At 45.2% G+C, this 23,063-nt stretch overlaps 3 protein-coding genes across 4 annotated transcripts; all 3 read left to right on the forward strand.

The window, feature by feature from the left end:
- The first annotated feature begins 466 nt into the window (after positions 1 to 466).
- Positions 467 to 7,983, forward strand: LOC114798092 (differentially expressed in FDCP 6 homolog). Its single transcript, XM_028993488.1, has 11 exons — positions 467 to 562; positions 1,680 to 1,820; positions 2,221 to 2,400; positions 3,027 to 3,254; positions 3,344 to 3,490; positions 4,893 to 5,001; positions 5,085 to 5,383; positions 5,483 to 5,649; positions 6,555 to 6,753; positions 6,972 to 7,062; positions 7,342 to 7,983. The coding sequence occupies exons 1-11, from the start codon at positions 467 to 469 to the stop codon at positions 7,527 to 7,529; spliced, it is 1,845 nt and encodes a 614-aa protein (XP_028849321.1). The 3' UTR covers positions 7,530 to 7,983.
- A 1,556-nt stretch (positions 7,984 to 9,539) lies between these two features.
- On the forward strand, positions 9,540 to 12,332 carry LOC114798518 (ATP synthase F(0) complex subunit B1, mitochondrial-like). Its single transcript, XM_028994292.1, has 7 exons — positions 9,540 to 9,700; positions 10,211 to 10,247; positions 10,340 to 10,485; positions 10,803 to 10,966; positions 11,062 to 11,187; positions 11,776 to 11,955; positions 12,151 to 12,332. The coding sequence occupies exons 1-7, from the start codon at positions 9,673 to 9,675 to the stop codon at positions 12,226 to 12,228; spliced, it is 759 nt and encodes a 252-aa protein (XP_028850125.1). The 5' UTR covers positions 9,540 to 9,672; the 3' UTR covers positions 12,229 to 12,332.
- Positions 12,333 to 12,480: 148 nt separating this feature from the next.
- On the forward strand, positions 12,481 to 20,354 carry LOC114798529 (epidermal growth factor receptor kinase substrate 8-like protein 3). Of its 2 annotated transcripts, none has more exons than XM_028994306.1 (20): positions 12,481 to 12,564; positions 12,836 to 12,913; positions 14,069 to 14,139; positions 14,228 to 14,292; positions 14,379 to 14,537; positions 15,142 to 15,291; positions 15,383 to 15,474; positions 15,699 to 15,859; positions 16,649 to 16,722; positions 16,806 to 16,926; positions 17,029 to 17,099; positions 17,186 to 17,260; positions 17,421 to 17,566; positions 18,461 to 18,626; positions 18,732 to 18,763; positions 18,849 to 18,942; positions 19,022 to 19,159; positions 19,675 to 19,751; positions 19,831 to 19,963; positions 20,048 to 20,354. In XM_028994306.1, exons 2-20 carry the CDS (start codon positions 12,876 to 12,878, stop codon positions 20,087 to 20,089), a joined length of 1,905 nt encoding a protein of 634 aa, XP_028850139.1. In that variant the 5' UTR covers positions 12,481 to 12,564; positions 12,836 to 12,875; the 3' UTR covers positions 20,090 to 20,354. The 2 variants fall into 2 exon arrangements, with proteins under 2 accessions (XP_028850139.1, XP_028850140.1); XM_028994307.1 differs by having other exon boundaries at positions 12,485 to 12,564; positions 12,785 to 12,913.
- The last annotated feature ends 2,709 nt before the right edge of the window (positions 20,355 to 23,063 follow it).

The raw sequence follows: 23,063 nt of genomic DNA on the forward strand, positions 1-23,063 counted from the left end.
TAATTTAGAAAAAGACCCTTCATATTTCAGTGATCTAGATATCTCCCTCCCTCTGTTGCCTTTCTGTAATTGTGTAGGGAACTCTCTGGTACTTTCTGTCCATTCTTTTCTATGGCCAAACAGTTCCCTCTCGCTGGATGGTTAGTTCTCCATTTCCCCTGTCTATTTAATCATGAGTAAAGAAAAATAAAAGTGGCACTTCTGTTAAGCGAGCAGTCAGAGGTTTTGCCCGAAGTTCTGAAACAAGAGGAAGAAGAAAGAAAAGAAATTCGTTTCATTTCATAAACTCCAGCAGGGGGTGCATATTTCTTGATAAAACTCATTCTGCAACAGGGTGTGGGTGTCTGCAAGCCCGGGCCCTCACGTCCGGGAAGCTGAGAAAGACAGAGCGTGCGAGAGCGAGAGCGACGCGAAAAGACGGAGCAAAAGAGGGGAAAACTGAGGGAAAAGTGATGTCTCTGCAGTCATGGAGCTGCGATCAGAGTTGCTTAAGTCCATCTGGTATGCCTTCACTGCCCTGGACCTGGAGAAGAGTGGGAAGGTGTCGAAGTCTCAGCTGAAGGTCAGTGGTGTGTGCATCCATGTTGAAAAAGGGGCTCGGTTCTATATCCCTCTGGTCATATTTCTTTACAACCCCTATTGTTTGAGGATTATACTCATGGACGATTAATTTAATCTCCCCTTTTATTAACATTTTTGCTTTTATATCGGTCTTGTTGGTCCCCTAATACTGTATCTGAAGTCTCTTTCCGAAATTCCGTCTTGGTGCAGAATTACAGCCACTTTGATCCAGTCCCACAGTGAGATTTCCGAGGACGCTCTGTTTTGGTGTCTGTAGCTTTAAATGCTAATGAGGAGGAGAGAGGCGGGACGAGGAGGAGAGCGGCCTATAGGAGTTCAGGGGGTGTTCGTGGAAATGACATCAACAAACCACAAAGTTTTCCAGAAAAAATAAAACCACTGGTTCTTCAGTGTATCGTGTGATGGAGCACATTTGTGCTCATTTTTACATCCAATCACCAAGCAACTGCCGTGACGGTGGGAGAAACGGGAGGTAACCTTTCCCCTTATGATGTCATGAGGGAACAAATTCCAGATCTGACCGTCTGAGCTGCCGCTCTCTGAACGGAGAAGCAGAATGACCAAGGGTCCTATCACCACCTTACACCTGTCACCATTTCTAGCCACTGCAGGACCACAGACAGGTCAGGTTAACTCGTCTTAATGTTAAATCATCTCACAAAGTCAAATTCTCACGACAGGGGACTTATTTCAAATATTATTCAATGAATGCATTTGTGAGCCAAAGAAAAGTGTCATAATGTACTTTAAGCATCATAGATCCATCTAATCCCTGCTGGAAGAATGCTCCTCAAGCCACATGCTCCTCACCCTGTTTTACACTTATGTTCCAGACAATTGTGGTCATGGTGCAGATAGATGTGGAGGCCAATGGGATGTGGGTTTTTTCTTATGCATGCATGACATAAGCACAGTTTTTTTCTGGTTCATGTGTGTGAAGATGTAGACCTGGTCACCTTAGGAAAGCTCTGTAAAGCAGGCACGAAAGGTACCAAAGGTATTATGCAGGCATGTGACAGGTCTTCTGAGAGCGTCTAACTGTTAGTTCAGAGTCATTGTGGTGCTTGGTATTTGACCTGCGTGTGTCTGGGTGTTAGGTCCTGTCCCATAACCTCTGCACGGTTCTGAACATCCCTCACAACCCGGTGGCTCTCGATGAAGACTTCAGGGACGACGATGACGGACCTGTGTCCAACCAGGGCTACATGCCTTACCTCAACAAGTTCATCCTGGACAAGGTAACATGCTCCAGCACTCCAGCTCTCAGATGAACCCAGTGCATCAACTCAATGCCTCCTGCCATGTGTCCACCACTGTTGACAATGCAGGATTAGCTTAGCATTTTGCTTAGCTTAGCACGATAGAGCATTTGAACCACGGTTATATATGATGGTTGCACCCTTTCTGAGCTGAGGTCAAACCCACAGCAGAGGTGTTTCAGAGGTCTTATGGTATATTATTTTACTCAATGGCACCAACTACACAAGTCCATATATGGCAAGGCCTCTTTATGTCTCAACTTCTGCCTCTGCAGTGGAAGTTGCAGATTACATCAGGCGCCCCGCACACGCGGCCGCATTCACACGCAGGCGCGAGGCAGAAGGTCGCCCGTGCTGCAGCTCTCTGTCTGTTGAGCAGGTGGTGGAAGGGAGCTTCCTGAAGGAGAACGTGGACAACCTCTGCTGGACACTGACCGCCAAGAAGAACTACCGCACCGACAGCAGGAGCGTGCTGCCCAGGGACGACGCCTTCCGCCTCTGGTGCCTGTTCAACTTCCTGTCGGAGGACAAGTACCCCCTGGTCATGGTGCCCGACGAGGTGACTGTCCCTGGCAGCTCTGCCCGCACACTGAAAGCGACTTTCCTGGTGCCGCTATGGTGGCTTTAATGGCTCCGTAACACCTTAATGAAAGTGTTACCAAAACCAACAGAAGGTGGAAGAAGTCTAAAAATAGAAACTGAAGTGAACCTTTCCTCTGCCTCTGTGCCTGAGCAGAATCCGTTTTTTTTCGTGGCGTCTTGTGGGCTGCCGGTTCCGTTGCAGCACAGCTGAGGGTTTCCTGTAGTCGGTTTTGCACAGCCAGGGCTGGCAGCAGCGGCGGGAAATATAACATGATATGAAAGTGAAGTGATTGTCATTGTGATACGCTGCAGCACAGCACACGGTGACACAACGAAATGTGTCCTCTGCATTTAACCATCACCCTTGGTGAGCAGTGGGCAGCCATGACAGGCACCTGGGGAGCAGTGTGTGGGGACGGTGGCACCTCAGTGGCACCTTGGCGGATGGGGATTCAAACCGGCAACCTTCCTTCACCACTAGGCCACCACTGCCCCCAAATTATTAATAAAATGAAATAAAAATATAAATAAAACATCATGCTTTCTAACGTTGTGCAGGGAGTGGAGCATGATTCAGGTGATGTACCATGCTTGTTGGCACAGGTTGAGTACTTACTGAAGAAGATCTGCATGGCCATGAATGTGGAGCTGAACTGTGTGGAGCTGGAGGACTTCCTGTCGCAGGACTCTGTGCAGCAGAAGGGCTTCACGGTTTGGGCATTTCTGGACATGATGAATTCTGGGAAGCTCACTCGAGGCATTGATAGGGAAACCGTCACGATGGCAGTGGAGCAGGTGTACAGGGAAATAGTTGGAGATGTGCTCAAGGAGGTACCATGATTAATCAGTGACTGATTCATTCTAAAAAAAAAAAATGTGTCCAAATTTGTACCCAAATTTGTCTTCTGGTCTTGCTGTAGGGATACTTATGGAAGAAAAGCCAGCTGAGAAGGAACTGGAAAGAGCGATGGTTCACGCTGAAACCCAACAGCCTCTCCTACTTCACCAACGAAGACCAGAAGGATCACAAAGGCAGCATCGCGCTGGACATGAACTGCTGTGTAGAGGTGGGCAGCTTGTCCCTGTGTACCTGTCCTCCAGTCTTCCAAGTCATGATCTTCCAAGGTCTACCAAATTAGCTAGACTTTGCAAATGCATGTACCTGATTCAGATAGCAGCCATGTTGGCATTAATAGCACATCATGGTCATGTGCTGCTGAGAAAAATTACACTGTCCCTCTTCAGTCAGCCAAGTTGCATACACTGTCCGAAATTCTCAGATGACTTTACACATAAAGAACACCTAAATAGTAAAAAAAAGTAAAAACTAACAAAACATCAATACATACAATTACAAAAACATATAAATATTCATTAATAAATATACATTATACAATTAACAAAATACCAGTCAAAAGCTTGGATGCCCCTACTCTGTGGTGGTTCTGGAGACTGAGATGGGGCCGTTTTGAATGAACATAGGCAGTATAGGCAGTGGTAGCCTAGCGGGGGCAGTGGTGGCCTAGCGGTTAAGGAATCGGCCCAGTAATCAGAAGGTTCCCGGTTTGAATCACGTTCCACCAAGGTTCGACTGAGGTGCCACTGTGCAAAGCACCATCCCCACACACTGTTCCCCGGGTGCCTGTCATGGCTGCCCACGGCTCACTCAGGGTGATGGGATAAATGCAGAGGACAAATTTCACTGTGTGCACCGTGTGCTGTGCTGCTGTGTATCACATGTAACAATCACTTCACTATTTGTTGTATGAGGAGAAAGTGAAGTATGTTTGATTAATCAGATTTTTCAGTCGACTCTTTGTACCTTCATGGCGGCTTTGTTCACTATTGTCATCATCAGAGGCCGCTTGATGAGATGCTCATTAACGTGAGTGAATGATAAGAAAGTGTTCAGCATAAACCTTCAGGACTGTTGGAAACTGTCCCCGTTGTCTCATTTTAGGTGGTGCAGAGAAGACAAGAGTGTGAAAAGCTGCCATCACAGCAAAAGCTCCCTGATTTGGAGAGACTCAGATCTTCAACTTTTTAAATATAACATTTCAAGTGTTATTTCATAGACTTGTGTCTTCAGTTTTGCTCTATAGTGTAAAAATACAAGACCCATAAATGAGTTGGTTGTGCCTGACGATATGAAAGTGACAAAGTGACAGTCGTAAGTTGGATTTGATGGTGACTTTGGGTGAATTGACCTCTCATAGAGCCTTTAAAGGTTTTTTCAGTTGCCGATTCCTTATTTACATTTACAGCATTTATCCTGAGCGACTTACAATCAGTAGTGACAGGGACAGTCCCCCTGGGACAGTGTCTTGCTCAGGGACACAAGGGTAGTAAGTGGGATTTGAACCTGGGTCTTCTGGTTCACAGGCGACTAGGCTACTAGCACCCCTTATCAGAGGGTGTAGGCGTGTGTGGACCTGGCCAGTGATGACCCTGACGTTCTCTGTTCTACAGGTGCTGCCCGACAAGGATGGGAAGAGATGCATGCTTTGCCTGAAAACCCTCTCCAAAACGTATGAGATGAGCGCGTCCGACACCAAACAGAGGCAGGAGTGGTCATCAGGTCCGAGGAAAACCTCCTTTTATTCCCAACGCGATTGTGAGGGAGTTTTCCAACATCTTTTTTTTTTTTTGTGACCTCTGCAGCCATTCAGACGGCCATCCGGCTGCAGACGGAGGGGAAGACGTCACTACACAAGGACCTGAAGATGAAGCGGCGGGAGCAGCGGGAACAGAGGGAGCGGCGGCGACAGGCCAAGGAGCAGGAGCTGCAGCGGCTCCAGGCCCTGCAGGAGGAGAAGGCGCGCAAGCTGGCCGAGCTGGAGCTCCTGAAGGAGGCGCAGCGCCAGGCCCAGGCCCTGCTGGAGCAGGACGAGCTGAGGAGGCGCCAGCAGCACGAGCAGCTGAGGAGAACCCTGGAGGTGCAGCTGCAGGAGGCCGAGGAGGTGAGGGGAGACGGGGCTGACCAGCCTGCTTCAGGCACAACTAAGCGAATGACTAATGTGTGTGTGTGTGTGTGTGTGTGTGTGTGTGTATGTACCCAGGCCCGGGCGAGCATGCAGGCTGAGATGGCCCTGAAGGAGGCCGAGGCAGAGAAGCAGCGCAAGCGGATTCGGGAGCTGGAGGACATGCAGCAGCAGCTGGAGGAGGCGCTGCACCAGGAGATCAAGGCCCGGCAGGACGAGGAGGCCTTCAGATACACACAGGCCAGGTACCGAGCCCTCGCGGTGCCGCCAAATCGACACTCACATCAAACCCAGTCCCGCTAAAATGAAAATCTGTTCACTCGCACCAGCTGTCAGTCACTAGAAGAGAGCAGAGATTATTACCTCTGACCATGTAGACTGACTGCATTTATTCAGTGACAATTCCCGTGCCCATTACTGTGGAAAGTTCAGCGATGTTCAGAGCAGGGTTGCCAGATCGAGGCTCAGTCAACTGACCAGATCTGGCAACCCCGTGTAATACCCGAGCCCATTTTTCCCGCTGTGCACATTACTAATGATGCAAATTTGACGACATTTTGTCACTTAAGATCTTACCTCCCTGCCCCGCCTGTGATTGAAGACTCACAGTGACAGCGCAGGAAGAGCTCATTTGGTTCTCATCTGCATGCGGTGGACAGATGAGACAAGTGCACAGAGTGACAGGCTCGTGACGGAATAGGCTAGAGTGGGTTCCCCTGCTGGCGAAGCGAGGTGGGATCAGGAGATGCATTTTAGGAGGGATGAAGAACTTAACAGATGAGACGAGTTGCACTGACGAGCCTGAATTTGTGCAGGACCGTTATCTATTATTATCTATTATTGCACCGTTCGATTTTGCACAGCAGTATTTGCACTATTTTTGTACTTGGCACAGTTATTATACATTTCCTAGTTTAGCGCTGTCTGTCTCACTGTTGTCTACATGTTTTTGGTTAAATGTAACACATGCACTTTAGCCGGTTTGTCTGTGTATAGATGTTACGTGTAGCACCAGGTTCCGGAGAAACTTTGCTTCGTCTCACTATTCACTGTGTTAACGTGTATATAACTCAACTTGAACTCCAACAGCTTCAGCTGTAGGTGTCATGGTGGCAGGTTGATATGCGGGTTTGCCTGCTGCGGTTTACAGGTTGCTGGCTGAGGAGGAGGAGAAGATGAAGGCTCTGATGGCCCTGCAGGAGGAGCAGGAGGAGTACATCTTGAAGACCCAGAGGGAGAAGCAGGAGCTCAAGCAGGAGATGGAGAGTAAATCGCGGGCTCTGGAGGAGGCGCAGCGGCAGGTGGAGGAGGTGCGAGCCAACCGGCACAGAGTGGACCAGGATGTGATGGTTAGTCTTCACGTTCCGCACCCTTAAAATCACTCAGCACTGTACAAGAATGTCTGGTTTCTCAAAATATTAAAGTGCTTTGGGGAACCTGTCATGGCTGCCCACTGCTCACCAAGGGTGATGGTTTTAAGGTGCTGTTTCACTTTCACTATATAATGTTAAATTCTGCAAAATTGATTTCAAATGACAAAAAAAAAATTGATCTTCCTTCTCTTCAGGCTGCACAGAAGAAGCTCCGTCAGGCCAGCACCAACGTCAAACACTGGAACGTTCAGATGAACAGATTAATGCAGCCGGTGGGACCGGGCGGTACGTCACAAGCCACCTGTTCCTTCCCATTAACAATAATTACACATTTTAGATCAGAATTATTTTAGACCATCAGGGTATTTTCAATGAGCATCAAAGGTCTCCATACATATTGTAATTGACTTATGAGCACGAGAAAGGTTTTTGAAAACCGTTCCCATGGTCTAGTTTTACCAGCGGTGTAAACCTGAGAAGCTTTAGAACCTTCAGAACGTTTCCAGGATGTGAATGCGGTGTGTAATCATTCCCTCTGATTGTGTCTTTGGATTTGTGGTGCAGAGAAGAGAACGTCAGGCATTTCCTTTTCTAGCTTCCGAATCCCCGCTCAAAAGGACCCAGGACTGCACCTGCGGCAGAGGTCCGGGGACCGGGATGAGGAGAGCAAGGAGAACGTGGACAGGGGAGCTGCGCCTGAAGCTGAGAAGCGCCTATCGCAGGGTTTCAATGGAGACATGGACATTCCTTAGGGGTCAGCAGATGCATTTCTCTTGTGCATTTCAGCGCTAACAGACTGAACCCTACAGCAAATTTCCGGCAGAAGTTTTTTTTTTGTTACGAAAGGAACGTGCCACTGAGATCATGACAAGGACATTCGGATTTATTATATGTTTGCATGGACATTTGAACGGCTGCCACTAAACTGCAACGTTTCTTCTGTAAGTTGTGATGAGTTACAGATGCATAAGTGAAGTATCAAGCAGAAAAAAAAAATGTATGACACACTGAACTTCTGAATTACTGCTGCAGTTTGTCCATGACCTAAGGGCCCAGATAAAAAATATGATTAATAAGAAAAATATGATTTTTTACAGAAACTGTTCTGTGGCTGCTCACAAAACTTTTTTTTAATTTAGACCTGTTTTGCATGTTAATATGATGTTTGCCCTAAATAAACTAAATAATACAAGAAGGTATTGAAAAGCGAATGGGATATTTCTACAGAAGACTCCTGTGGTTTTTCTGTTCACTTCCTGCTTCCGCTGTAACACAGAGTTTCTTATACTAAGAAACTGACGTTTCTGCCTTACCTATCGGAGTGGAACCAGTGTGCTGGAAGTGACAATGTGCAGTTAAGGCCAACATGATTCACGCCCAGAGCGGATTTTGATATGTAGGGGGATTTTATTGCACCGCCACACTTCATGTGATACATGACACAATCATTGCAATGTGGTGGTAAAAATATAGGAATTTAACTAGTTACGTTTCTCTACCAGATTCTAATCATCTGTGAAGAGCTGATGCAGCTCCGATACTAGTCAAGTGCAAGTCACGGTTAAAGCCTGAGGGTTTTTTGATTTGGAGTTGTAGTGGTGTTTATCACACGTTATGACTGGTGCATGGGTGCAGAGTGACACACTGTGGTGCAACTGGTGCGGGCCATTCGTTTCCAGAACAATCACCTTCACAATAGTTTTGCCTGAGTAATTCCAGGAGCTTTTTTTTAGATATGTTGCCTCTTGGCTTATTTCTCAAAGCTAAGACTTCTGGGGAAATTACTGTGCTGGAAAAGACATTATGTTGTGTTCCTTCTAAAATCCTGTTATACTGCATACACCAGTTTCAGGGTTAGCATAAAATAACACAGAAAAACGCAATATCAATTGAAATGTATGCAGTAATTGTTTTGGATATATTGTTTGGAGATGAATAAACATATTAAAAACATACAATATTGAATTAAATTGAAATTGAATTAAACCGTGGCCAAGGCCGAATTATTCACTGGTAAACTACAAAGTGCATCACGTAATGAAGTAAAGTGACGGGCACAGTGAAATGTGATGTGGTCTCTGCTTTGAACCCGGTCCGTTCCACCTTAAATGCTGCTCAGCAGGCTGCAGTACCCGTGTTGCGCCTGTAGGGGGTAGAGTTCTGCGAGATATATACTCGGGAAATCGGTTTCAGATTCAGAATGCAACGTAAATCTGTATATTGTGATGACCTCTGAGGTCGTCATGACCACTCATATATTCATATTTACGTGTTTATCCACAGCAACATGCATTTGTAGGGATTTGTAGAGAACTATAGATAATAAGCTTTATACAGTACATTTTTTCAGACAAGGAAAACACTATTTTTATATTTAATATGAATTATGAACTTTTATTTACCTTATAATTTCGAAAAAATAACTATAGACAGGACAGGTCCATACACAGAGGCATTTTGCATATATTGCAGGTTTGTCAAGAACTGCAATATTCACAGGTGTCAGAATAGAAGATGTGTCTTTCCCATGGTGGGGATGGTCTGTAACATGAATAACCTTATTTGCCGAACACGAAATTTCGTGACATACAAGATGATAAAACAAAACGTAACTTAAGAAATATTTTGCCTTGATCCTTCGTTATTACCTCGTACCGTCAGAGAAGCGTGGTTGAACGAGCTTGGAACACCGTCCATATATGTATGCCGACGAACTACAAATCTTTCACCCGGAAATAAACGATTGGGCGTCGAGGGAAATCTCGCGAGAGCAGCCTTGCCCCTCCGCCATCCTTGCTCCCGGCAGAAGGGCACAGCGCGGCCGCAGACAGCGACCGGTGTTTCGGCGTCGAACAGCTTCGTGTTGTGGGAGTTTTGACGCTCGTCGGAGCAGACATGCTGTCGAGACTGGTGCTCGTTTCAGGTGGGGCCCGTTCGGGGACGCGGTTTAACGCGCGTTGTTCAGATTCGGCTGCGGTGTCGGTGTGAAGGGTAACGACCCGGCCGCCCGCTGACTGAAACGCCTTCTACTTCATCCCGTCGTGCGCACCACGGAACGGACTTCACTCGCGTTTTATGCGCATTTTAAATCTCTTTAAAGGTTTTAAAGCTTTAAATCCCTGTTCGCGGTAACAAGTTGTCCGTACGGACTGGTGCTTATTTGCTTGCTGTTAGCTGCGATGCTAATTCAGCGCTAGCTGCTGGCTAGAATGCCCTTGCCCCGGTCGCGGAGCGTCCGAATCTAATCCTGCGAGTCGTACCGTGATCATTTTAGTTGCTTAATGAGAACCGTTTTAACGTTGTGGCCATTTTATTGGTTAAATTTTTTTTTTTACCCTTACGGCTCTGCAAAACCAGTTGAACGTGAACCCCAGTACTGCTAAATTCTGAAACTAGTTAAATTTTTCCGAATGAATTTTTACTCTCGTTTCAGGCCCTGCCTTTAAAAGCAGCGGATCGTTTGGTGCTTGGTAAGTGGAAATTTTCCTTCATGTTTTATAGAATTCCTGGCTTAGGATTTATCACCTTTAAAAATAATAATAATAATTTTCTACCCCCACAGTGTGGTCCAGGCGTCTCGCTCCCTCCACTCATCTCCTCAGAGTTTGGCCCCCGTGCCTCCGCTGCCGGAGAAAGGTGGCAAGGTTCGCCATGGCATCATCCCCGAAGAGCTTTTCCAGCTGCTGTACCCCAAGACTGGCGTGACAGGTGTGCCGGGGAACGTCAGTCCCCTCCTCTGTTCTCTGTGCGTTCAGCCTGACCTGGAAATATGGGAAATTTTCTAATCAGATCACAATAGTTCAAGACTTTTTTTTTTTTTTTTTTGTCATATGCGTAGTTATAGCAGCGAAATGCATCCTGAGCCAGCCTGATCCGACTGTGCATATTTAAGTCAAAGTTTTAGATCATTGAATAAAATAAGAGCAATGCCAGTAAAAAGATATTATGTTCAGTGAGACATAGACGTCATGAGTAGTGGATATGTATTCTGTTAAAGTGCGTAACTTCTCTTGTCTTCTCTCCAGGGCCATACATGCTGGGCACGGGCCTGCTGCTGTACCTGCTGTCCAAGGAGATCTATGTCGTCAACCACGAGACCTTTGCTGCAGCTTCCATTGGTGCTGTTGTTGTCTATGGCGTAAAGAAATTTGGCCCCCAGGTGGCGGCATTTGCGGACAAGTTGAACCAGGTACGCCTCATGCGACGACCTTGAAATCTAACAGCGCCCCCCCCCAGGATTCTGCCGAATGTAGACCGACTTTGTGCCTGAATTGAAATCCATAGGACAAAGTGTCCAAAGCCCAGGAGGTGAAGGACCTGGCCATGACCAGCCTGGCTCAGGCTGTCGAGGACGAGAAGAAGGAGCAGTGGAGGGCAGAGGGACGGCCCATGCTGTTTGACGCCAAGAGGGTGAGCAGAGGAGGTTTTTTTATTTGAAACTTGACCTGAAGAGTTCCTCTTTGATTCCCCGAACAACTCTGCAACGACTAGTTAAATTCATTGCCTCCACATGAATAACAGTCAGAGTGGGTCAATATCAGACTGCCTGTCCTCAAATTTGTTCTTGATGGACGGATAAAGGATTGATCCCAATCCGATTGCACCAAGGACGCTTGATAATTACTGGTCACACCTACAGGGTTCCTGCGGTCATTAAAAACCTGGAAAAGTCATGGAATTCGAAAAGAGAATTTACCAGGCCCTGAAAAGTTTTGGAATATGAAGTACATAGTAAAACGAGCAACGTTTTTCTACGTCTACGACTACAACTTTGCATGTAGTGAACCACGGCATGTGGTGCTGCGTGTGTTGCTTCCATGTTCCAGAACTTTCTCAGCCGTGAAAATCATGTAAATTACAGGACACATGGTCATGGAAATTCCTTTCTGAATATGTGTAAGAAGCCTAAACTTACTTCATGGCCTTGGCCAATGAATACGATTGTTTGCATGTCCTGTTTTTGGGGTCTAATCTGGAACTGTGTCCCGTTCACCCCAGAACAACGTGGCCATGCTGCTCGAAATCAACCACAGGGAGCGGCTACACTTGGTGACCAACGAGGTGAAGAAGCGGCTGGATTACCAGATCGAGGTGCAGAACCTCCATCGCCGCATGGAGCAGGAGCACATGGTCAACTGGGTGGAGAAGAACGTCGTCAGCAGCATCACCCCACAGCAGGCGAGTGCTTCTCTCCCGTGTTCCTCACCGGGCTTTCTGCTATCCACGCCTGTACGGCAAATGGAGCTCTTTCCAACTTTTAGATTTGGAGATTTATATTTGTACCTTTTGTGGCCTCCTGGCAGAGGTTCTGCACTCGTATTTCGTGCCGTTTATATCTGCTGACGTGGACCTTTTCCTCGTTCTGTGTTGCAGGAGAAGGAGAGCATTGCTAAGTGCATCACGGACCTGAAGATGCTGGCTAAAGCTACTCAGGCCAAGGCCCGGGCCTAAGGATCCAACATCTGACTTTGGTTATTAATAATAAAACAATTTTCTCGTGATGGTGGTTTGTCACGTTCATGTACATAAGTATTAAATAAAGTCAAATTTAATTACGCGATTTGGTGCTTCTGGTTTGGTATTTTTCCGCGGTAGTCGCCTTTTCAGGAACTTTGACCGCTTGCCGAGTGCCTCCCCTCCCTGTTCGCCCGTGGCAGACTTTGACCCCGACTCTCGGCAGCAGGAAGTTATTTTCCTCCTTTTTTCTGCTGCGGGATGGATGGTTCCTTGGTGCCGGGAATAGAATAAATCTGGGGATGGGACAGAAGGAAAGCACGGCTGAGGACGGTAACGTTACTGCTCACGTTGTTCTTTTTGATCATTGATCATGGAAAAAAAAAAAAAATAATAATTCCTTATTAAGTCGTAAAAGTGTACATTGAAGTGGAAAACGGAGTTTTAAGTAAATGACATGACAGAATTGTAAACGTTGACTGCTGGCTAAGAAGCTTTCACTCAATATTCAGACACTGATTTTCCGATTCCGCTTTTGCAAACGGCTTTTCAGTGCGGAAGGGCGCCGTGGCATTGAGACCCATTTGCCGACTTTCTTTCACAGCAACCTTTTGACTCGAGATCTGTGACGCCACGACCGAAGAATGTTCCAGATAAACAGTCCTCATGGGCTGCCGTCAAGGTATTACAGCCCATCCCACGTCCTGCAGCAGTACAGGACTACTCTGCTCATTCTCATACGTTTACGTGCTGAAATGCAAGTTATCTTTATGAGAGCTGGTGCCATAAAGGGTGCAGGTGGAACCATGAGGTCATTGGCATGTTGGGATGTAATGAAATCATTAAAAAGTTCTTAAAAAAAACTCTTTAAGACACAGCTGTTGCAAAATAAAATGAAAAAAAAAAAAAAAAGACGTCTTGAAAGTATGTTTGTAATGTTTTATCAGCCATTATGCTTTTAATTTCATATGCATATTTTAATTTGGCCTAAACAAATTTGGAGCCCTAGGCAAGATTTCTACGTCCACCCACAGAACTCAACCAGAAGCTCTTACCTTTTTGGCTGGCCTGGGGCGGTGGTGGCCTAGCGGTTGCTAGGTCCGTAGCCGGAAGGTTGCTGGTTCAAATCCCCGGGCGCCTGTCATAGCTTCCTTAAGGGTGATGGATTTCATTGTGTCACTGTGTGCTGCGCTTGCTGTGTATCACAACGACTATCACTTCACTCGATGGCATAAAAGTAGCGCTGAGGGCGTGTTCAGAATGCAGCTTTACGGCTTATGCCGTTAAAAAAGCGTAGTTGAGAAGAATTGAACAGCGTTTTTACGGTATTTTGTTGCCAGGTCGTGAACCTGCTGATTATTGGCCCTGTTGGCCTGCCATAGTGGGGTGGGAGGAGGTGTATGTGATGCATGTGGGCTTAAACTACTTAACTATTTGTAAGAGACAAACTAGTTTTGATTGCTGACACGAATTGCAAAAGAAAAGTAAACCAATGAGGATACAGCCTGTTTTACACATTATTATTCCTAGAATTCAGTAAGGAGGAGTAAGGTGGTAACCACACTCAGGTGGTAGTAACACACTCGCCTATGAACCAGAAGACCCAGGTTCAAACCACACTTACTACCATCGTGTCCCTGAGCAAGACACTTAACCCTGAGTGTCTCCAGGAGGGGACTGTCCCTGTAACTACTGGTTGTAAGTCGCTCTGGTAAATGCCGTAAATGTAAATGTAATTTCTCTTTCAGACATGAGTTACTGAGCCCAGGACGATTGGGTTGCAGGGTGACTAATGGTCATTCATAAGCTAAAACGTCATCGTTATCTAACGTTTCAGGGGGTTCTCTTATGAGGAGCCGAGCATCCCGAGGCCCAGCGTATCCAGACCAAGCGGAAAATCAATATACTGTGAGTTCACACCACTACTGTGTCTGTGGGGGATGATAAAATGTGACTTCTGTTCGCTTGTAAGACTTATTTTTTGTTGCTTATCAAGTGCAAAGGAAGGAGTATTCAGAGTCCATCAGCCAAGAGCCTGAGAACTTTCTCTACAGGGTTGAGGTGAGGGCCGAGCAGGTCCACAGAGGCCTTCTGTATTCTTTTTAATGCGTGTGGATGTCTGCTTATGTGTCTGTGATGAACTGCAGCACCTGCTCACATGCGAACTGAACGGTCAGCAAATCAGGAGCCTGGACGACTGCGTGACGCGACTCAAACATCTGGACTCGAAGGGGAAAGTCTGGGGCCAGGAGATGATCCTCGAGGTGCAGGGCAACGCATTACAACTCAGCGACACGGAGACTAAGGTGGAGCTTTCCGGAGAAAAAGCATATTGAAACACATGACACAGACATCAGTGGCTGTAGATACTGTACGCTGACTCATTATAAAGCAGAATGCGAATAATAAGTAAAAATCTCATTAAAAGATGAGTTGCATTGTACAGTGTCCAGTGTAGCAGTAACAGATTGCTGGGTCATGATGAGATGATGGTCGGGGTGGGACGTGTGTGGCCTGAGGACACAACTCCTCCTGAGTCACTCTGAGTCTAAGGATGAGGATGGTCACATTTGGTCAGCCAAATTTTATTTGCCACATACATAGTCCTACACGGTATGATATGCAGTGAAATGCTTTTTGCGACTGTTACAGACCACAGTATTGCAAAAAGTATACAATGAACCAATGTGCAAATATTGCAAACATAACCAAATGTTACACTTTTACGTCTTTAACATATAATATGTGCAACTGGTGGGGTGAAGGTGTGCAAATGAGTGAAAGACAATGTTTAAAGAAAAGAGCCATAAAAAAAAGAGCAGTAAAGTAAAAAGCGCAAATATTTTGTGCAAAGTGATTTGTGCAAAGTGTTTCAGAGTTTTTTGCCAATGGCTTGTGATCTGTGCGCAGGAGGAGCTGGAATCACTTCCCCTGACCAGCATCACGCAGACAGCGGCCGTGTTGGACAGCTGTGACTACACCTCCCTCCTGATGGTCACGGTGCACAAGCGGCACAGGCGCTTTCCTCAGGTCTTCCTCTTCCAGTGCGATGACGTTGGGGTAAGGGTCCCACCCCGACTCGGTCAGTACTGCGGCTCCTTGAATGGAGGGCTTGACTCTGATGAGAATCTGCTTGTGTTGTTTTCTCCAGGCAAAAGAGATCAAAGTGGATTTAGATAAAATCGTGGGACTTGGAGGCCAAGACTCTGCTGATGCTGGAAACGACCAGGTTGTGGACATCAGGTGAGACATCGGTCGACCAAAGGACAACTCCCACTGAGACTCATTTACATTTACAGCATTTATCAGACGCCCTTATCCAGAGCGACTTACAATCAGTAGTTACAGGGACAGTCCCCCCCTGGAGCAACTTAGGGTTAAGTGTCTGGGTCTTCTGGTTCGTAGGCGAGTGTGTTACCCCTAGGCTACTACCACCCCACTCACATTGACTTTGTAACCTTTTCAAGGCGCCACCTAGAAAACATTATTGGGCAGAAGTTACCTGGAAGGCATGGCAGCCCTACATCCCATACAACGCGACAAGAGAGTTATTCGCCTCCGCCGCCACCACGTGACCACACCCCTCCACAGTGGGGGAACAATGACCACACTGAGCCTAGGTTCAGAGGTTCGTACATTTTCCACTGATATGACCACACACACCCAATATACTGCTATGTAGCGGTATAACAATACTATTAAAAAAAGTCCTGTAGCCATGATTAACAGCTTTTTCTTTTACCCTGTCGTAATTTTAGTTTTAGTCTAGTCTTTACGTCATGCGCTCAATTTTTTATTAGTTTTTATTAGTATTGGTCATATCCAGACTCACTTTTAGCCTATTTTCAGTCGACTAAAAGTCTGAGCATTTTTGTCAGATATTTATACATATTTTAGTCAGAATTATTCGTGACTATTTTAGTCTAGTTTTAGTCAATGAAAATTGTATTTTAGTATTTTTTGTTAATGCAATTCTATTCAACCCAGTCAATATATTACAAATACCGAGTAGAACAGACAAAAACAACATTTTCTTTTAATCAAAACCATTTCATAATTAAAATAAGGTTGTCTTATTATATTATTGTTACCTTATAGTCTCAAATATATTCGACACACATTCTGTTTTCTTTTCCCCTTCATTGTAAAGAAAGTGTTCAAAGGTCATTTCATATTTTTCTCTCAGCCATCTGCTAACCCACCACCCTAAATCTCTATAACCCACCACAAGCATTCTGAAATCTAAATAATGCGTGACTGGGAATTGAGAAAGCGACACAGGAAGTAACTAACTACCATTTTATTAATTTTTTTATTGTTCTATACTTGCTTTTCACTCACCGATCTGCAAGAATATCGTAAATGTTTGATTTACGGCACGTTACTTGACCTACTGAGGTCTTCTTGGTGTTTTCAGAGGGTCCAGTAGTCACTCCACCGGAGGAGCCCTCCTTCCAGCAGCCCCAGAACAGTGAAGTCGAGAGGAACGTGGTGAGTGTCGGTACATCAGACAAACACCACAGCCTGCCCATTCGACCGTCCAACACGTTTTTCACTGTATTTTGAATCTCCAGGAAATCTTCAACCATGTCCTGAGCGACATAGAATTCTTTACGGGCAAAGTGTCTGCTTCACTGCAGCAAGATGATCAGGACAAAAAGAAAATCAAGAAAAACAAAAAAGAAAAAGGTCCTGGTGAGCAGGTCTCAACATCTAAATAGAACTTGCAAGGAAATTTCATTCACACACAAATTACCATAGTGTTTTTTCGATTGTCTGTCTGTCTGTGTGTTAAAGGTCAATCCTTGCCCCCGCTGGAGGAATACTTTTCGTATCTTCAAAAAATTAAGTACGGCTTTAACCTGCTGGTACGTTCCATTTTTTAAAATGTGCGTACACATTCAGTGGGTTTTGGACTCGATGTGGTCCGTATGAAACACTCTTTGTATCTCAGGGGAAACTCAACGGCAAGATCAACAACCCGAGTGCCCCTGAATTCATCCACCATCTCTTCGGAAGTTTGAACTTGGTGAGCATCAGGGTTCTTCTCAAAATCCTGTAATTTTGCTGAAAAATGTTCAGATATACGTCTCTGGGCGGGGTGGGTTTAAAATGTGTGTTATCTGAGAAATCAGGAGTTTCTGCTGCTGTGCGGGTTTTGGGTCTCCAGCTGTGTTCTCCTGTCCTAGATATTCCCGTGGTACCCAAGCAACGTGGCCTCATCAGTGGTCATCCCCCTGATGACCGAAGATGCTCTCTTCCTGCTGTCTCAGACCGTAACTCCGGGGGAGCACAAGCTGTGGAGCTCTTTAGGGGACGCCTGGAGAACTCCCAGGTACCCGGGGTTTTTTTTTTGGAAATGGGGTAGAAATAAAGTACGGGCCAGAAGTTTGGACACACCTTCTCATTCAATGTGTTTTCGTTATTTTCATGACCATTTACGTTGGTAGATTCTCACTGAAGGCATCAAAACTATGAATGAACACATGTGGAGTTATGTATTCACCAAAAAAATAACTGAAATAACTGAAAACATGTTTTATATTCTAGTTTCTTTGCTCTGATTACTGCTTTGCACACTCTTGGCATTCTCTCGATGAGCTTCAAGAGGTCGTCACCTGAAATGCTTCTCCAACAGTCTTGAAGGAGTTCCCAGAGGTGTTTAGCACTTGTTGGTCCAGCTCACCCCAAACCATCTGGATTGGGTTCAGGTCCGGTGACTGTGGAGGTCAGGTCTCCACTTTTTGTTAAGTACAGAACTCCACATGTGTTCATTCATAGTTTTGATGCCTTCAGTGAGAATCTACCAACGGAAATGGTCATGAAAATAAAGAAAACGCGTTGAATGAGAAGGTGTCCCAACTTTTGCCCTGTACTGTATACTGCAATCCGTAAAGAAGTGATTGTTACTGTGATATATTGCAGCACAACAAAATGTGTTCGCTGCATTTAACCCACTAACCCTCACCAACCCGTAGTGGGCAGTGGGCAGCCCGGGAAGAAGTGTATACCCTTCCTTACAACTTAGGCCACGACTGCTGTGATCTTTTATTATATGTGGTATAGAAATATGGCTAGGTATTAACTGCATCACAAAACAAGACAGCAGTGATTATAAAAGATAAATATTGAGCAGCATAACTCGAAATCTTGACTATTGCTGATTTACAGAATCATACCTTTAAAATTGTAAATTACTTAATTTAAATATTCTGTGTGTTCTCATAAGATCGGAATGGCCGAACGGTGACCAGATCCCAGCATACTTACCCGTGTTCTATGATGGCTGGCAGATACCTATGCCAGTTCCACCCAATTCTCAAAACTGGCAGGGCGCAAGGGACAGCAGTCAAAGGTTCCCGTCTAGAAGCGAGTATCAGCAGGAGTCAGCCCAGGTAGGACCATGCCTAAAGCCCTCATGGTGCCACAAATACGCCCCCTATTTCATTCAGATGAATGAATATGCGTCTGTACCTAATGAACCGTTAACCCGTTAACAGGACAGAAGGGCGAGGAACCTCCCATCCACACGGTGCGCACAAGTTTATTGGAATAAAATAAATGATGAACGTGTGAATGCGTTTATGTGTAAAAGGCTTTTGCCGTCTGTGTCTCAGCTCAAGCGAGCCGCCTCTCCTCATGCGAGTGATTTACGACCTGGTGGCCAGGAACAGCCAGGAGTTGAGCGTGATGAGAGGGGAGATGGTCCAGGTCGGGATTTTCTTCATTAAGACTGTAAACGTGTGTTTGTGTGTGAAGAAACGGGCTTTTATGTGTTTGTGGCTCTAAGGTACTGGAGAAATCAAGGCAGTGGTGGAAGGTCCGTAACTCGCGAGGGGCTGAGGGGAGCGTGCCTCCTAATATCCTGGAACCCGTCACCGAGGGACCGCCAAAGGACACGGATCAATATGGGCATATGAGGAATCAAGTAAGAGCAATGAGCCAAGATTATGCGACAAATTTGATCATTTATGTCTTCAGAATTAACAGAAATGAACAGATAGAAACTAGAAGTGGCTGCGTGCTGGTTACCCGTGTTTTGGACAGGAGGAACTAACGACCCACCCAGACCTTTTTGGTTTTGATGTGTAATTAATTCTCACACCTAGAAGATGAACTTTAAGTATGTTTTTATTAACAAAGTTTAAAAGGGGTGGAGCATGATTGGAGGCATGATTGACAGCTCTCACACAGCTCCTGCCAATACGTCACAAGTCAAGTTTCAGCAGAGCGTCCATCTCCTCACTTTCTACACTCCTAATACACCTTGTGCACAAAACGTGACCACGGCCACTACCGACACCAACATGGAGGTTGTACGCACTGGACTGACCGATGAACTGTTGAATCTGAACCCGCCCCACATCTTACAGCATACAGTACCAGGAGAATACAGCTTTAAAGCAGATGTTTGGCATGTCCTGATTTATTGATTATGTGCAGGGACCCCCGTCCCTCGACACAAGGTCCACACCTGCGGAGGTCCGAGCCTGGCTACAGTACAAGGGCTTCTCCAAATCGTAAGAAGACATAGCATTCAATTTCCTCTCAGTAGGTTTTGAAGACCGTCAGAACTGATTGTGTGTGTGTGTGTCCCAGGACCCTGAACTGTTTGAGCGTGTTCAATGGAGAGCTACTATTGACAATGTCCCAGAACAACATGCGGATGATCTGCCCTGATGAAGGAGGCAGGGTCTTCTTCCAGCTGCAGGCTGTCAAATCTTCTCTTGCCGTAAGACACAAGCGCCCAAATATCAGCATATCGTAGCCGGACGCTGGCGGTCCAGACGATCCATTTTTTCTTTCTGTTCCACAGCTCGCCAGTGAGGCAGGACCAGGCCAGTATAACGGATTTTAAACCAGCTCAGGCCGGAATGGACACTGGAACCAATCACACAGCCACAGAAAGAATTACTTCCACAACTTCATTTTCATCAAAAGACCTTTTTATTCCTTGCAATTAGCGATGATGTGAACATGAAGATTAAATCAGTGACGAAGGACCTTGGTAATCAATCTTCAGCTTATTGATTTTGTCGTTTTCTCTCTCTTGTTACTTTTGGCAACATTTGTATATTAATTCTGTTCATCCTTCTGTCGTGTACAATAAAATTAATAAATAAAGGGGCACGTAAAGAGGACCAGAGAGGCTATAATGTCATCGAGGTTCCTCGGGTGAATGCTATGGTGCTTCCGACTTTGCTAGAGTTGGTTTCACACTCACTACTGGATAATGTGCGTACTTTTATTTACAGAACATGGTACTAAAAGTGATTGACATTGAGTTTGTATTACTACAAAAACCAAATATCATTTCTCAAATATTTACATCCACAGATGATGATTTTCAGAAAGAGTTAAATGAATGTCAAGTTTTTCCTGGAAGTACGGTGGTCGAAACCCCCGTAATCAGAGAGTTGCCGAATTCTGGTCCGCAAGGTTCCACTGAGCAAAAGCACTGTCCCCACTTGAGGAAAATGTTAATCCATTTTCAGGCATCTGACTGTAATGTGTGTGTTTTATTTAGTGGCATGGTGTGTGGCATAAGCCAGAAGTTGTAAAGTGGAGTTTTTTCCCGCCACCACACACATAGTTCTGCGGTGTTATTGAAGTATCCGATAGAGCAGGCAGTGACGTGAAATTTGTTGACGTTTAGAACATGTTGAAATGATAGCATGTTATCATGTTAATGCTAGCATGCTAACATCAAAAACGCTAACAGGGTATGGCCAAGATGCGTCAATGTAAATTTGGTGTTGTTTAGAGCATGTTTAAAAATTAGCATGTTAGCATGCTAATGCTAGCATGCTAACATAAAAAACGCTAAGAGGGTGTGTCCAAGATGCGTCACGTTAAATTTGGTGACGTTTGGCGCATGTTTAAAAATTAGCATGCTAATGTTAGCATGCTAACATCAAAAATGATAACAGGGCGTGGCCAAGAGGCGTCATGTTAAATTTGGTGACGTTTGGAGCATGTTTAAAAATGAGCATGTTAGCATGCACTTGGGTCAGTTCTAGGCTCAATAAGGAGGCGGGGTTACGATGTGTTTAAAGATTGTATGGGATTTATTCCACCCAGCATGCAGAAATTTTAATGTTGTTATTTGAAGAAGAAATAACAACAGCAACAACAACATTTATTTCTTATTTAGCCCAAAATCACATACAGTATGTCTCAATGGGCTTTGACAGGCCCTACAGTTGACTCCCCCCACACTTGACCCTTCTGCACACAAGGAAAAACTCCACACAAAAAAACTCTAGGAGAGAGAAAAAAAGAAAGGAAGAAACGGAGTGATACAGAGAGGGACCCCCTTCCAGGGTAGAGTGAGCCTGCAAATGGTGTCAGTGCAGGGTTGGGGATGATATAATAATAAGTCCTACAGTTGTAGGGTTGGAGGAGTCCAGGATGTAGTCAGTGTCATGGTCTAGATTACGTGTCCATAATGATGGTACTGGTCCACTTGAAGATCCCTGAATCTTTAGTTGTTACGGTGGTGGTCGCTGTGGTGACCCTCTGGTTTGTTTTGTAAGAATGGACATCGCAGGAGCCTGTTTTTGCATTGCATAACAGATGTCTGCAGGGGGAAGTGTAACATTCCTGTGTCGATGGTTGAGGGTGAAGATTCGACACCCCGGTTTTTACATGCCTTTGTCCGACATCAACGTGCGAAGTATCAGCCGTCAGGACCGCCCACCCTCTTTGTCTTCACCAAATGGGAGGCACCGGGGGCGTGACATCAGAAACAACAGGTTCTGATTGGTCAGTGACAACTTCCTGTAGGCCAGTGACAACTTCCTGTAGGCCAGTGACAACTTCCTGTAGGCCAGGGGTATAAATGTCTGCACACATGTGGAAAAGGGACCTCTGAGCTATCTTGCTCAGGGGGGTTTCCCTCTCTTTCCCTTCTCTTTCTCTTCTCCCTCTTTACTCTTTCTTCTCATGTTTACTTTCTCTGTAACCTTGGTACCTTTTTACATTCAATATTCACATGTAACTACAATAATTATTTACCGGTGTTAATAAATTAGAAACTGTTCATTTCTAACCTCTGTTGTGCCATGCCTCTTTCTGCCAGGTAACATCAAATTGGAGTGGTTAAATACAGTGCTTTGTGTGGAGGGAGAAAGAGTTTTTTCTACACACTCTATTCTCTTCTCCAACACCACATGGTCTTCATGTGTGGCTTTTTACAAATGGTGATCCCGACGTGATACCTTTGCTCGGATGTGGATCTGTGACCGTAAGTCTCTTTTATCTGAATTTTACTGCATAGGGAGGAATAGAATCTATGTGATTTAATTTAAATAAAAAGGATCTACATATCCTAAAAGCCCGGGACCGTAGAAACCGAGGCATTTCTAAATCCAGATCCACTCCGACAAGGTATAAAATGAACATAGACTAATTACTGTATCACTTACAATGTGGCATGTAGATATGGCTGGCACAATAGATGAACCCACAAATCAAACTGTAACCAGTAATAACCAAGATTTGTGACATTTTAGATTACTGGTATTACATTGAACATCATAAACCATGTCCCACTGTGAACAATTTGATAATAACTGATCAGGGATTGGAAATTGCACTGTTAAACTTAATTGTTTTTATTTTAAATTCATGTTCAGTATGATCAACATGTTTAGGATCAGAATTTAAATTTATGTGAAACTGTTTCTCTCTCTGAACACCTCAACAATGCCATAATCTCAAATAATAGCTTTTAGTGATAAAGGTGTAATTCTCTAATCACATGGCAACAAGCGGGACTTTTTTATTTATTTGTGTTTATTTTTCCGGCCACTGTTGTTGATTGAACTTCG

Source organism: Denticeps clupeoides, chromosome 10 (assembly GCF_900700375.1).
Source record: "Denticeps clupeoides chromosome 10, fDenClu1.1, whole genome shotgun sequence".
In the NCBI taxonomy this organism is placed as follows: domain Eukaryota; kingdom Metazoa; phylum Chordata; class Actinopteri; order Clupeiformes; family Denticipitidae; genus Denticeps; species Denticeps clupeoides.

What these genes read in the sequence shown, in the direction of transcription:
- LOC114798092 (XM_028993488.1), top strand. Translation starts at nt 467, where the DNA reads ATGGAGCTGCGATCAGAGTTGCTTAAGTCCATCTGGTATGCCTTCACT. An exon ending in TTGGAGATGTGCTCAAGGAG is followed by an intron (nt 3,255 to 3,343) that starts GTACCATGATTA and finishes GTCTTGCTGTAG; the next exon opens with GGATACTTATGGAAGAAAAG. An exon ending in GAGTGGACCAGGATGTGATG is followed by an intron (nt 6,754 to 6,971) that starts GTTAGTCTTCAC and finishes CCTTCTCTTCAG; the next exon opens with GCTGCACAGAAGAAGCTCCG.
- LOC114798518 (XM_028994292.1), top strand. Translation starts at nt 9,673, where the DNA reads ATGCTGTCGAGACTGGTGCTCGTTTCAG. An exon ending in AGCGGATCGTTTGGTGCTTG is followed by an intron (nt 10,248 to 10,339) that starts GTAAGTGGAAAT and finishes CTACCCCCACAG; the next exon opens with TGTGGTCCAGGCGTCTCGCT. An exon ending in TTGCGGACAAGTTGAACCAG is followed by an intron (nt 10,967 to 11,061) that starts GTACGCCTCATG and finishes TGAAATCCATAG; the next exon opens with GACAAAGTGTCCAAAGCCCA.
- LOC114798529 (XM_028994306.1), top strand. Translation starts at nt 12,876, where the DNA reads ATGTTCCAGATAAACAGTCCTCATGGGCTGCCGTCAAG. An exon ending in AGGAACCTCCCATCCACACG is followed by an intron (nt 18,764 to 18,848) that starts GTGCGCACAAGT and finishes TCTGTGTCTCAG; the next exon opens with CTCAAGCGAGCCGCCTCTCC. An exon ending in ATGGGCATATGAGGAATCAA is followed by an intron (nt 19,160 to 19,674) that starts GTAAGAGCAATG and finishes GATTATGTGCAG; the next exon opens with GGACCCCCGTCCCTCGACAC.